The sequence below is a fragment of the Macrotis lagotis genome, chromosome 4, assembly GCF_037893015.1.
Source record: "Macrotis lagotis isolate mMagLag1 chromosome 4, bilby.v1.9.chrom.fasta, whole genome shotgun sequence".
Classification (NCBI taxonomy): domain Eukaryota; kingdom Metazoa; phylum Chordata; class Mammalia; order Peramelemorphia; family Peramelidae; genus Macrotis; species Macrotis lagotis.
In genome coordinates, this window is record NC_133661.1 from 270,997,346 (window position 1) to 271,010,776 (window position 13,431).

At 34.6% G+C, this 13,431-nt stretch overlaps 1 protein-coding gene and 1 pseudogene across 4 annotated transcripts in view; one reads left to right on the forward strand and one right to left on the reverse strand.

Annotated features, from left to right (window-relative positions):
- POLE2 (DNA polymerase epsilon 2, accessory subunit) overlaps window positions 1-7,946 on the forward strand; it is a 56,205-nt gene extending 48,259 nt beyond the window's left edge. For 2 of the 4 annotated variants that reach the window (XM_074236015.1, XM_074236018.1), the window contains 5 exons: window positions 13-90; window positions 1,154-1,262; window positions 2,377-2,553; window positions 5,748-5,815; window positions 7,397-7,945. In XM_074236015.1, coding sequence (XP_074092116.1) covers window positions 13-90; window positions 1,154-1,262; window positions 2,377-2,553; window positions 5,748-5,815; window positions 7,397-7,406 — 442 coding nt within the window. In that variant the 3' untranslated portion in view covers window positions 7,407-7,945. Of the gene's footprint in view, window positions 1-12; window positions 91-1,153; window positions 1,263-2,376; window positions 2,554-5,747; window positions 5,816-7,396 lie in introns of all 4 variants that reach the window. The other 2 variants (XM_074236016.1, XM_074236017.1) reach the window with 2 other exon arrangements.
- Window positions 5,272-13,291, reverse strand: LOC141522521 (small ribosomal subunit protein eS4-like; annotated as a pseudogene).
- Between the last annotated feature and the right edge of the window lie 140 nt (window positions 13,292-13,431).

The following is a 13,431-nucleotide window of genomic DNA, read 5'->3' on the forward strand; positions in this document are numbered from 1 at the left end:
TTGTTTTTATAGGCCACCACTTGCTGAAAGTATCACTAATGAATTTAGGCAACGGATACCATTTTCAGTTTTCACTACAAATCCCTGCAGGTAAACTTTACTATTGTGTGTTTTGTTGCAGTTCTTTTTCCCTTGTTGAAATATATGACCTCATTAAAATGTTTATCATATATTTGACTTTAAGTGGCTGAATCAAAATGTCTTCATCATAAGTGAAGAAGAAAGGGTACTATTAATAGAATTCAAAACAGAGTTGTGAGGAAGTATATAGTACAGTAAAAATAGCAGAACTTTTGAATCAGAGTTACTGGGTTCAAGTATTACACATGTGACCTTGGCTAAATCACTTGTAATCATTCTAAACCTCAATTTCTTCATCTGTATGATGTGGGGATTGAATTTGTTTCTGAGGTGTGTTTCTGAGGTCTGTTCTAGTTCTAAAACTTATTCTCGTGAAGAGTAGCATTTTATATATGATATAAATTATTGAAAATATCTGGTATTATTGCCTATGTGTGCACAAATTAATTGTTCTTTTAACCTACTCTTTTACAAAGCTTATTAAGAATGGAAATATTGGGGCAGCTAGGTGATGAAGTGGATTGAGCACCGGCCCTGGAGTCAGGATCTGTACCTGGGTTCAAATCCGGCCTCAGACACTTAATAATTACCTAATCGTATGGCCTTGGGCAAGCCACTTAACTGTTCCATTTGCCTTGCAAAAATCTAAATAAAAAAAAAAAATATATATATATATATATATATATAATGGAAATATTACAAAACATTTGCTGTCTATATTACTGACTGTAATTGTGTTTTATAGTATAATTTTCTACAAGATTAATGCAAGGGGTGACTTACTGTTGCAAAATGAAATTTTCTTTGAAATAAAAAAATCAAAGAAAGAAAGCATGTGATGGGTAGAAAGTCAGTCTTGAAGCCAGGAAGACTGGTTCAAGCCCTTCCTTTTGCAGGCTTTCAAAGACTATAAAATGTGGAGGTGTGAGTGATGGTAGTAGAAAACATTTCTTCAGTTGGGAATTTCCTAAACCAATAAAATTAGGTATATTTCTTAGCCCTAGACAAAAACTAACTAAATAAATAAAAGCCTTTTTAAGTATCCAAAATTCAACCCATATTTTCTTCCTAGAATTCAATATTGTACACAAGAAATCATTATCTTTCGTGAAGACTTGGTGAATAAAATGTGCAGAAATTGTGTCCATTTTCCTAGCAGCAATGTGGATATTCCTCATCATGTAAGTAAACATATTTTTTCTTAAGCTATGTTATATTGAATTAAATAAAAATGACTGTACCACACTCATATAATTCTTACCTTTTTTAAATATTTCTTTGTCACAAATTCAAACATGGGTTCCTGAGAACTGCTTTAAAAAAAGTTATATATTTTTTATTGCTAAATCTTCAGTGTAAAATGAGAAACTTAAGAACTTAGATATTTAAAGCTACTAAGTATATTTTCAATTCTTAGTCAGTTGTGTTTTTTGTTGAGAGGATTGTATACTACCTACCAGATATAAGAAGTTTATAAGAAGAGTGTCTTGTCTCTATCCTTAGCAGCACTTTTTTTTATTTTTATTTTTTTATTTTTTTTAGGTTTTTGCAAGGCAAATGGGGTTGAGTGGCTTGCCCAAGGCCACACAGCTAGGTAATTATTAAGTGTCTGAGACTGGATTTGAACCCAGATACTCCTGACTCCAGGGCTGGTGCTTTATCCACTGTGCCACCTAGCCGCCCCTACTTTTTAATTTTTAATTAAAGATTTTATTTATTTTGAGTTTTACAATTTTTTCCCCCAGTCTCACTTCCCCCCCCCCAGAGAAAGCAATTTGTCAGTCTTTACATTGTTTCCATGTTGTACATTGACCTGAAATGAGTGTGATGAGAAATCACATCCTTAAAGAAGAAATACAAAGTATAAGAGATAACAAGATCAGACAATAAGATAGCAGGTTGTTTTTTTTCTAAATTAAAGGGAATAGTCCTTGAACTTTGTCAAAACTCCACGGTTCTTTGTTGGGATACAGATGGTAAGCAGTACTTTTTAAAAAAAAAATTATATAAAGCAATGGGGTTAAGTGACTTGCCCAAGGTCACACAGCTAGGCAATTATTATGTGTCTGAGGCTGGATTTGAACCCAGGTACTCCTGACTCCAGGGCTGGTGCTCTAACCATTGTACCACCTAGCTGCCCTCAACCAGTATTTTTTTAATAGCATTAGTCCCTTTGGTTCTTTATATTACTTGTTTCTTATTTGATTTGAAATAACTTGTCTAGATTAGATTTTTCAAGCAAAAAAACAGAAGTCCTTTATTCTTACATCATACTTTTTTCTGCTTCTTTTGCAGTTTGTAAAGACTCTCTTATCACAAGGTCATCTGACTCCTTTACCACTTTACGTCTGTCCAGTGTACTGGGCATATGATCATACTTTGAGAGTGTATCCTGTTCCTGATCTTCTTGTTATTGCAGACAAATATGATCCTTTTACTATTACTAATACAGATTGCCTTTGCATAAACCCTGTAAGAATTCATTTAACATTACATTATCTGCTACCATTAGAAATATTTTTAAAAATCTTTAATTTTAAAAATTAAAAATATGACCCATTTAAGAATATGTTTTTCAGGTATGGCTTTTAAATCATGATATCCACCCCACATTTTTACAAACATAGCAAAACTTTTATATTTTTAAAAATATTTTTATTTAGAAATTTGTCTGTAGGATTATTTTTCTTTTTTAATTTATTTAATATTTTTCCCAAATTACATGTAAGAACATTCATTTTAAAACTTTGAGTTCTTACCCAAACCCAACCCCTCCTCTTCTAAGCCCCCACTGAGAAAGCAAGTAATTTAGTAATTTGATATAATAGTCATATTATTAAAAAAAAAAGTAAAGAAAAAGTATGCTTCGATCTGTATTCAGACACCATTAGCTCTTTCTCTGGGGATGGATAGCAATTCTTTATCATAAGTCTTTCAGAGTTGTCTTGGTCACATTATTGCTGAGAAAAGCAAAGTCATTCACAGCTAATCATTCCACAATATTGCTATTACTTTGTATACAGTACATTTCACTTGTATTAACTCATGTAAGACTTTCCAGAGTTTTTCCCAGCACTTTATAAAAAGTATTCTTAAACTCTGTAGAGTATATTTAATTTTTTAAAATTGTCAGAAATCATCTGAAGATAAATTGGATAACATCTGGAAAATAAAAAATCTTAAAAACCTGATAAAACATGTGAGCCAAATATGGGGTAATATATTGGACTAATTTTCCTTTATAGCACAGCATCTCACAAATGCTTCAGATTTGATTTAATTCTGACTTCAGGAGATGAATATCAAATAAGCATTGTCCTTTAATGTCAGAGAAATAAGTCAGTGAAATCCTTTATGTTTTTTCCATTGTAGACTTTGATTTTTTATTCATATGATCAAAAAATCCATCATAAATTCTTTTCAGAAAGAATTTTGTTCAGTTTCATTTGAAAAAGAATTTCAAATGTTTCTCTATCTCCTTTTTTTTGGTTGCTTATCTCCTACATAAGTAACGCAGACTTTGAGAAACTTCTCTGTATTCAAATTTTCTTTCAGAATGAATATACTTTTAAATTAACTTTTTAGTAATAGCTGACCTTTTGACATGAAAATAAATGTTGTCTCAACAGATGCATAAACCTGCCTTTCCAACCACTGCTATGAATTTTGTGTTGACTGAAAACATTTTGTTGCCTTCCCTCATTAAAACCTAAATTCCAAGGGGAGAGATTTCCTTGCTTGCTTATATTTATACCTCTAAAGTTAATAACAATGCCTGTTCTGCATCCCAAAGAGATTGTATAAAAGGGGAAAAGATCCACATATACAAAACTATTTAGGAGAGCTCTTTTTGTAGTGGCAAAGAATTGGAAATTGAGGGGATGCCCATCATTTAGGGAATGGCTGAACAAGTCATGGTATATGAATGTGATGGAGGGCTATTATTCTGTGCTAACTTCAGAAAAGCCTGTAAAGACTTGCATGAATTAATGCTGAGGAAAGTTAGCAGAACCAGAAGAACATTGGATACATTAACAGCCACCCTGTGTGATGATCAACTATGATGGACATTGCTCTCTTAGCAGTTCAGTGATCAAGGCCAATTTTTTTTTAACTTAAAGATTTTATATTTTTTAGAGTTTTACAATTTTTCCCCTAATCTTACTTCCCTCTCCCCCCCCCCCCCACAGAAGGCAGTTTGCCAGTCTTTACATTGTTTCCATTGTATACATTGATCCAAAATGAATGAGAGAGAAATCACATTCTTAAATCCTTAAGGAAGAAACATAAAGTAAAAGAGATAGCAAGATCAGACAGTAAGATAATCAGTGTTTTTTTTTTTTCTAAATTAAAGGTAATAGTCCTTGGTCTTTGTTCCAACTCCACAGTTCTTTCTCTGAATACAGATGGTATTCTCCATTGCAGACAGCCCCAAATTGTCCCTGATTATTGCACTGATAGAATGAGCAAGTCCATCAAAGTTGATCATCACCCCCATGTTGCTGTTAGGGTGTACAGTGTTATTCTGGTTCTGCTCATCTCACTCATAATCGGTTCATGCAAATCCCTCCAGGCTTCCCTGAATTCTCATCCCTCCTGGTTTCTAATAGAACAATAATGTTCCATGACATACATATACCACAGTTTGCTAAGCCATTCCCCAAATGAAGGACATTTATTTGATTTCCTATTTGCCACCACGATCAAGGACAATTCTAAAAGACTTTTGATGGAAAATACCATCTATATCCAGAGAAAAAAACTATAAACTCTGAATGTAGACCAAAGAATACTTTTTTCACTTTTTAAAACTTGCTTTATGTTTTTTCTTTTTCTCATAGTTTTTGCCCCCTTTTAGTTCTGATTCTTCTTTCACAACATGATTAATATGAAAATATATTAAAAATGATTGTACATGTATAATCCATATCAGATTACTCAATGTCAGGAGGAGGGGAGAGGTTGAAAAATGTGGAATTCAAAAGCTTGCAAAAGGATGAATATTGAAAACTATCTTTGCATGTAATTGAAAAAATAAAATAACATTTTAAAAAACATTTCCTAGCATAGTTTAAAAACTTAATGATTTTGTATCTAGGATAATAGATAAATCCGTTATCCTTAGTTCTTAAATGAACTAAATTTTTTGTCTTTTCCACATGCTTTAGTATGAATAAAAACTCACTTTATTCATCATAAACATAACAGCTTCCCTTCCTTTTTTAGACCTCTTGTGTCAATCAGAAACAGCTTTTTTTTTTTTAAGATTTTTCAAGGCAATGGGGTTAAGTGGCTTACCCAAGGCCACACGGCTAGGTAATTATTAAGTGTCTGAGGTCGGATTTGAACCCAGGTACTCCTGACTCCAAGGCCGTTGCTCTACCCACTGCACCACCTAGCTGCCCCTAGAAACAGCTCTTGATACTTTTCAATTCAATTAAAATATCAAGTGTCACTTGCAGATTTAATTTCACATAAAATCTGATTTTTCCTCTAAATAATGGCCACATATTTATGCTGATGCAAAATAATATAGATTTTTCTTCAAAATAATTGTTAGCAAAAGCCTAACTACTTGATTGTGTTTGACCTTAAGTATTTATTTTACAAAATGAAATTTGTTTCAGTTAATTAAATGTAATAATGTTCACTTAAATTTTTTAAAGGGTTCTTTTCCAAGAAGTGGATTTTCATTCAAGGTTTTCTATCCTTCTAATAAGACAGTAGAAGACAGGTGAGTGTACTTAGGATTCTGTTACCAATTAGTTTAGGGCATCAGCTATCTTTGGGGCATGTAATAGCAATCTTTTTCAAAGGGAAAAGGTGAAAAATAACTTTAATCAGATGGTGCATTTCCAACTGTCACTATGTAGTACTGTAGCTGGGACACTGGCCAGTGGAGCCCAAGGAGGAAAAACCCAAGAGTTCAGAACCTGCCTCTGATACTAGCTCTATACCCTTAGGCTTATCACTTAATCCTCCCAGAGCCTCATTTTCCCTCAACTGTAAAATGAAGAGGTTGAACTCAAAGATCTCTGAGATTCTCTAATTCTATGATCCTTTGAAATGAACTATTTCTAAACTTTCTAATTCTAGTTATGTATATCACTTTTTGTCCCTTTTTTCATGAATTCCTTTATATTCTTGATGATTCCTTAACACTTCTAGGTTTAAATACTAGCTCAAATTTGCCTGAACTTTGTTTCAATCATTTTATTTTTGTAAAATCTACATTTCAGCCAATACTGCATTTGCAACTACTTACATTCATACCAGTTATTCCCTGTCCAGAATGCACTATCTCCCTGTTTCTTCTTTCTGGAATCTTTTTCTTCCTTTAGTGGTCCGGTTAGTTAGTAATGTCCTATAAGTAACTTTTCTTTCATTTTCTTCTTCCTTTTTCTCTTTACTTTATATTATATTGTATATATATATTCATAGTATCATAGGTTTAGAGCTGGAAGGCCCACCCCTTCATTTTACAGATAAGGATACTAAAGTCAAGAGGTGAAACTACTTTTCCCCAAGGTTCCTCCAGTAGTAAGTGACCACAATGGAATCTGACCCCAGATCCTCTGGCTCCAAACCCAGTTGTCTATCTACTTTACCATATTGGTTTACATTTTTTTTAGGATGGAGTAGAGCTCTCAGAATGGAGCAAGTAACTGTTGTTTTTGGATCTTCCATGCATAGTATCTTATACAGAGTCTATATATGTCTTACAAAGTAGTCCTTAATATTTGTAGAGTAGGTCAATTAAGTATTTTTAAAATTTGTAACAGGCTTTATTTTTCTTGCCTTTTCAATGAATGGAATGGGAAGTTAGTGAAAATAAAGTTAAATTTTAAAAGAGATTATAAAGAACAGAAATAAATTGAAGAAAATAGTATTTAATAAGTACCTATTCTGTGTGCCAGGCTTTATGTAAAGCATTAGTAATACAAAGAAGTCCCTTTCTTCCAGAAGCTTTCATCCTAAGGAGAGAGATGACATGCATACCTATAGTTTCATACAAACTATATAGAGTGCATGAAAGAGGTTTAGAAAGAAAGGCACTAGCAGGCCATGAAAGGCCTCCTGGAGGAGGTGGAGCTTGAAATAAAGATCAACCTTGTCTTTTAGAAAACAAAACACCTTTTATAAATATAGTCAAATGTTGAGCTGAGTCTCAAAGGAAGCCTGGATTTATAAGAATTGAAATTTGGGAGGAAGAAAAGTATTACAGTCAGGATCACAAAGACAAAGGATATAGTTTATTTCAGTTATCAAATACTTAATTTTATTGAATGAAGTGACTTTTTTCTCTATTTTTCAGCAAACTTTAAGGTTTCTGGGATTCTCTAAGAAGAAATTAAATTTACTTGGAACTTTGCTTAACAGCTTAATTCAAAATGCTATATTTATTTAAAATGCAATAAGAATTATATTAACATTAGAAGGAAATCTTATGGGAGAAACGTTTTCAGCAATAAGCATATAAGTGCCAACCATGTGTCAGACACTGATAAACTCTGGGGATCCAAATAAGAAAGTCAGTCCTTGCCCTCAAGGACAATCTGATGGAGGAAGACAACATCCAAAAGGGAGCTGGAAGGAGTACCATATTATTCCATGGAGTTGAAACCAAGTGGAGCAGCTGATGGAAAATGTAGTTATTTTGAAAATCCTGAACTCTTTATCAACAAATATAAAGCATTATAATTTTATGGTTAAAATGGTGAATGTAATGTTTTTCATGAAATAGCTGAAATAAGTATATACAATATTAATAGAATCCAAATATTTAAGTCACTAGTGAGCTATCTTGTACTTTATATTTGAAAATAATAAAGTCATTACTGTTCTGGGTTCAAATTAATGAAACAGTTTTTTAGTGGTTTCAATAGCTTCATTATCTCCAGACAGGATTCAAAACTATACTTTTAATAACATGCATAAATTTAAAATTTAATAACAAAAAAATACAAAAAAATCCCTTTAAAATAAGGTTTTATTTTCAAAAAGCCACGAGATTATCATTTCTTCTAGAGATGTCTTCACTTTATTTCCACAGTCTTCAGCTTCTTTATTATTATAGATTTCATACTATTTTTTTAATCTTTTTGAAAAGATCCAAGTAGTCTTGCTAGATAGACTAAAACTGACATCTTTAAAAGTAGGCAAACAGATTCTCACAATTTAATGTAAAGATACCACTGAAAGAGCCAATTAACTGAAACATCAGCATGGTAGCACAATATAAAATAAACACAAAATCAGTCTCTATATTATTGCCACTAAAATGAAATAATGATAGGAAAGATAATTGTTTCAAAATAACATATATAAAAAATTGGGGAGTTCATTTACTAAGAAATATACAGAAATAATGAACACAATTGTAAAATATTGTTCAAAAGCAAAGACTGACAAAAATTGGAGAGGGATTAATTGCCCATGTAAGATAGTTAAGATGTAAGAATAAGATAATTAAAAAATGAAACTACCTAAGAGTAAGATAATTTAAAAATACCAGATACTCCATTTAAGAAGGTGACCCAGGATAGAGAATATTATAAACTGCAAAATGGATGATTTTGACTATATTAAGGTTTTTGCACAGATAAAACAATGCAGCCAAGATTAGAAGGAATGCAGAAAGTTGGGGAACGATTTTCATAGTGTTTCTGAAAAAAGATTCATTTCTTTTTTCTTTAAGTTTTATTAATATCTTTTGTTTTAACATCAGCCATTTTCTAATATTCCTCTCCCCATCCTCCAATCACAGTGAGACTTCCCATGTAACAAAGAAGTTAAGCAAAACCAATAGAGGTACATCTTCCACACCATTTTATGCAAGTCATATACTCTTAATTCAAGGAAAGAAGAGAAAAGCATTATGGCTTGTTCAATTTTGCTTTATAAAAATGAACTGTTTAAGATTCTTATTTTTTTGGTGTAATTTATATACTTGCAGGATAATCATTTTAAAAACCTGAATTTAAAATCTTAATTTGATTGAAAATCTACAAATTCTCTCATGATTTACAATCATGTAGCCACTGCTCTGCTTAGCTGCCCATCTCTTATCTCTTTCCTCAGCAATTGTAAGACAGATACCCTTTCCTCTGGGAAGAGAGATCCAAGGCTTATTACCTTTGCCAATAACAAAAAATGTTTGAAAGCCTAGTGGCAAAACTATTGCCATTGGCATCTTTTACATGAACAACAACATCAAAAGAGCCAGTATGTTTCTCCTTATTTGTACTCGTACCAATTCGACCCAAGTTGGCTCCACCGGTCTCCATACATAGGTTTCCAGTATCAAACTTGATGAAATCAGTGATTTTGCCAGCTTCTAAATCAATCTGAGCACTTTGATGAGGGGATCTGGATAACGGATAGTACGGGCATCATGAGTCACCAGATGGGGAATACCCTTTGTACCCACAAAGATTTTTCTCACTTTGCATAATTTATATTTAGCCTCCTCAGCTGTGATACGATGAACAGAAAAGCATCCCTTTGTGTCATATACCAAACGGAAATGTTCTTCTCAATGCTAATGACATCCATAAAACCAGCAGGATATGTGATAGTGTGGACCTTGCCATCAATCTTGACTAATCGCTGCATGCAGATCTTCTTTACTTCATCTCCAGGAAGGGCATACTTGAGCCTGTTTCTCAGGAAGATGATGAGGGGGAGACATTCTCTCAACTTGTGGGGACCTGTAGATGGTCTTGGAGCAAATACTCCTGTTAACTTATCCAGCATCCAGTGCTTTGGAGCTGCTACATGTTTCAGATGTTTCTTGGGACCACGAGCCATGGCTACACTAAATCTGGGATAAAGCAGGAAATTTACTTGACTGCAGGTAGGGTCAGGGACTACTTAATGGCCATCACTTTAACCCTCTGGGCCTCTGCGTCTTTTCCAGAAGCACAACCAGCTGGTCCCGGGGCCGCGCGGCAAAAGCAAAAAGATCCATTTCCAAACTACGTAGAGAACTGAATCAAAAAAAATTTTTTTTATTTTAGTTTTTACAAGGCAATGGGATTAAGTTGCTTGCCCAAGGCCACACAGCTAGGTAATAAGTGTCTGAGGTCGGATTTGAATTCAGGTACTCCTGACTCCAGGGCCAGTGCTCTATCCACTGCACCACCTAGCCACCCCTTGAATCAAATTTTTAAAGAAAGATTTTATTTATTGTGAGTTTTACAATTTTTCCTCCTATTCTTGCTTCCCTCCCCCCATGACCTACAGAAGGCAATTTTCCAGTCTTTACATTGTTTCCATGTATACACTGATCCAAACTGAATGTGATGAGAAATCACATCCTTAAGGAAAAAACATAAAGTAAAAGAGATAACAAGATCAGACTATAAGATAACAGTTTTTTTTTCTAAATTAAAGGTACTAGTCCTTGGTCTTTCTTCCAGCTCCACAGTTGTTTCTCTGGATACAGATGGCATTCTCCATTTCAGAATGAGCAAGTTCATCAAGGTTGGTCATTACCCCCATGTTGCTGTTAGGGTATTCAGTGTTTTTTGGGGGGTTCTGCTCATCTCACTCAGCTTCAGTTCATGCAAATCCTTTCAGGCTTCCCTGAATTCCCATCCCTCCTGGTTTCTAATAGAACAATAGTGTTCCATGACATAAGTATACTACAGTTTGCTAAGCCATTCCCCAATGAAGGAGAACTGAATCAAATTTATAAGATTAACCCAGCCACCCCTACTATTATTACTGTTTTATTTTGGGTCTTTTTTTTTCTTCTTTTTGTTTTTTGCAGGGCAGTGGGGATCGGGTGGCTGACATATCACACGGCTGGGTGATTATAGGGTCTATGGGGCTGGATGTGGGCTTGGGTGCTTGTGGCTCCAGGGCTGGTGCTTCATCCATTGTGCCACCTGGCCATACCTACAATTATTAGTATTATTTTTTAATTTTATTTTTTTTCTCTTCCCTTTATTGCTCAAGCAAGTCTATATTTATGGGGGGGAGGGGGTGTTTCGTTTACTCTTAAACAAGAATATTTTATTAATGTAAAAAAAACATTTGTACAAAATGAGAATAAAAAAATAAATATAAAAAAAAGTATAGGGTGAATACTGGGTCTATACCCTGAATAGATGGTGAAAAAGGGTAAAAACATCACTTGTGCAAAAATATTCGTAGCAGCCCTGATGATGGTGGCAAAGAATTGGAAATCAAGTAAATGTCCTTCAACTGGGGAATGGCTTAGCAAACTGTGGTATATGTATGTCATGGAAAACTATTGTTCTATTAGAAACCAGGAGGGATGGGAATTCAGGGAAACCTGGAGGGATTTGCATGAACTGATGCTGAGCGAGATGAGCAGAAGCAGAAGAACATTGTACACACTAATAGCTACTTGATGGACTCGCTTATTCCATTAGTACAACAATCAGAGACAATTTGGGGCTGTCTACAATAGAGAATACCATCTGTATGCAGAGAAAGAACTGTGGAGTTTGAAGAAAGACCAAGGACTTTAATTTAGAAAAAACTGATATCTTATTGTCTGATCTTGCTATCTCTTATACTTTATGTTTCTTCCTTAAGGATATGATTTCTCTCATCACATTCAATTTGGATCAATGTATACCATGGAAACAAAGTAAAGACTGGCAAATTAACTTCTATGAGTGGGGGGTGGGGGAGGGAAGTAAGATTAGAGAAAAATTGTAAAACTCAAATAAAATTTTTAAATAAAAAAAAATTATAAGATCGTAAGTCATTCTCCAATTGATAAATGATAAAAGAATATGATCAGGCAGTTTTTGGATAAATTAAAGCTTTCTGCAGTCATATGAAAAAATGCTCTAAATCATTACTCAGAGAAATGAAAATTAAAGCAACCCAGAGGTACCACCTCACACCTGCTGGATTGACTTATGACAAAGAGAAAATGGTAAATGTTGTAGGGGATGTGGGAAAACTGGGACACTAATGCACTGGCATTGTGATCCAACCGTTTGGGAGAGCAATTTGGAATTATGTCCAAAGGCAATAAAACTGTGCATACCCTTTGATCCAACACTACCACTACCACTGAAGAGAACATGAAAAAGGGTAAAAAAACTCACATGTACAAATGTTTATTTATAGGAGCTCTTTTTGTAGTGGCAAAGAATTGGACATTCCCATCAATTGGGAATGGCTAAACAAGTTATGGTACCTGAATACTATTGGAATACTGTTATTCTGGCAGAAGTCCTGAGCAGCTTGACTTCAGAAGGGCCGGGAAAGACCAGTGCTCTGTTAACATGGACAATACTGAAAGTTGACCAATGCATGCAGCTGTCTTTGATCAGTGTTCAAAGGAAATGCTGAGAAACCTGGTATGGAAAATGCCATCCACATCTGGAGAAAAAGCCACGGAGGCTATAAATGCAGAGCAAAGCACACTCTGTTCAAGTTTTTTAACTTTTTTTTTTTGTTTTCTGCAAGGCAATGGGGTTAAGTGACTTGCCCAAGGTCACACAGTTAGGGCATTATTTAAGTGTCTGAGGCTGAATTTGAACTCAGATTCTCCTGACTCCAGGGCCAGTGCTCTAACCACTTGGCCACCTAGCTGCCCCTCTGTTCAAGTTTTAAAACTTTTTTTGTTTTTTCTTTCACATGTTTTCCACCTTTAGCTCCAATTCCTCTTTCACAACCTAATTTGGAAATGTTAACACAAAATTTACAAGGACAACTTTTACCAGATTGGGGAGGGAAGGGAGAGTGGTAGAAAAATCTGGAACTCAAAACTTGCAAATGGATGAATGTTGAAAATTACATTTACAGGCAATTGAGAAAATAAATTAATAAAGAAATGAAAGAAGAAAAAAGAATCATGTCCTCATTGCCCACCAGCCTGTTGTGCTTCTTATGGCTCTCTTAGAGGGCATCCTCCCTACCCTTTTCAGCTTTTTATATGCTTTCTTCTCTTCATTATTTTGTTAACTCCTAGAAGGAATTGATTATTTTTCGACTTTAATGGTACCCACAAGGCATACTTAGCATTGTGTCTAGGACAATAGGCATTTAATACTTATTGACAGACTGACTGGTATGCAAATGTACAAAAGAGACTGATTTTTCTTTTAAACACAGGAAGTTAGCTAAGTTTTCTACACAAATTTTTTTAAATTGCAAAATAATAGATGATTTGGTGGAGAATCTCTGGTGGAGCCCAAAGGTGATGGTTTGTAGAATTAAAATATAATCACAATAAATGAGTGGCTGGGCAGAGATGCCGGCAGAGCCACTCCCGGGGACGAGCTAACGGTCCGGCGCCGCCCGCCTTCTGGCTCCGCCTGCCTGCTCTCCCCGCCCACAAAGCGCGGCCGCGGCTGTCGC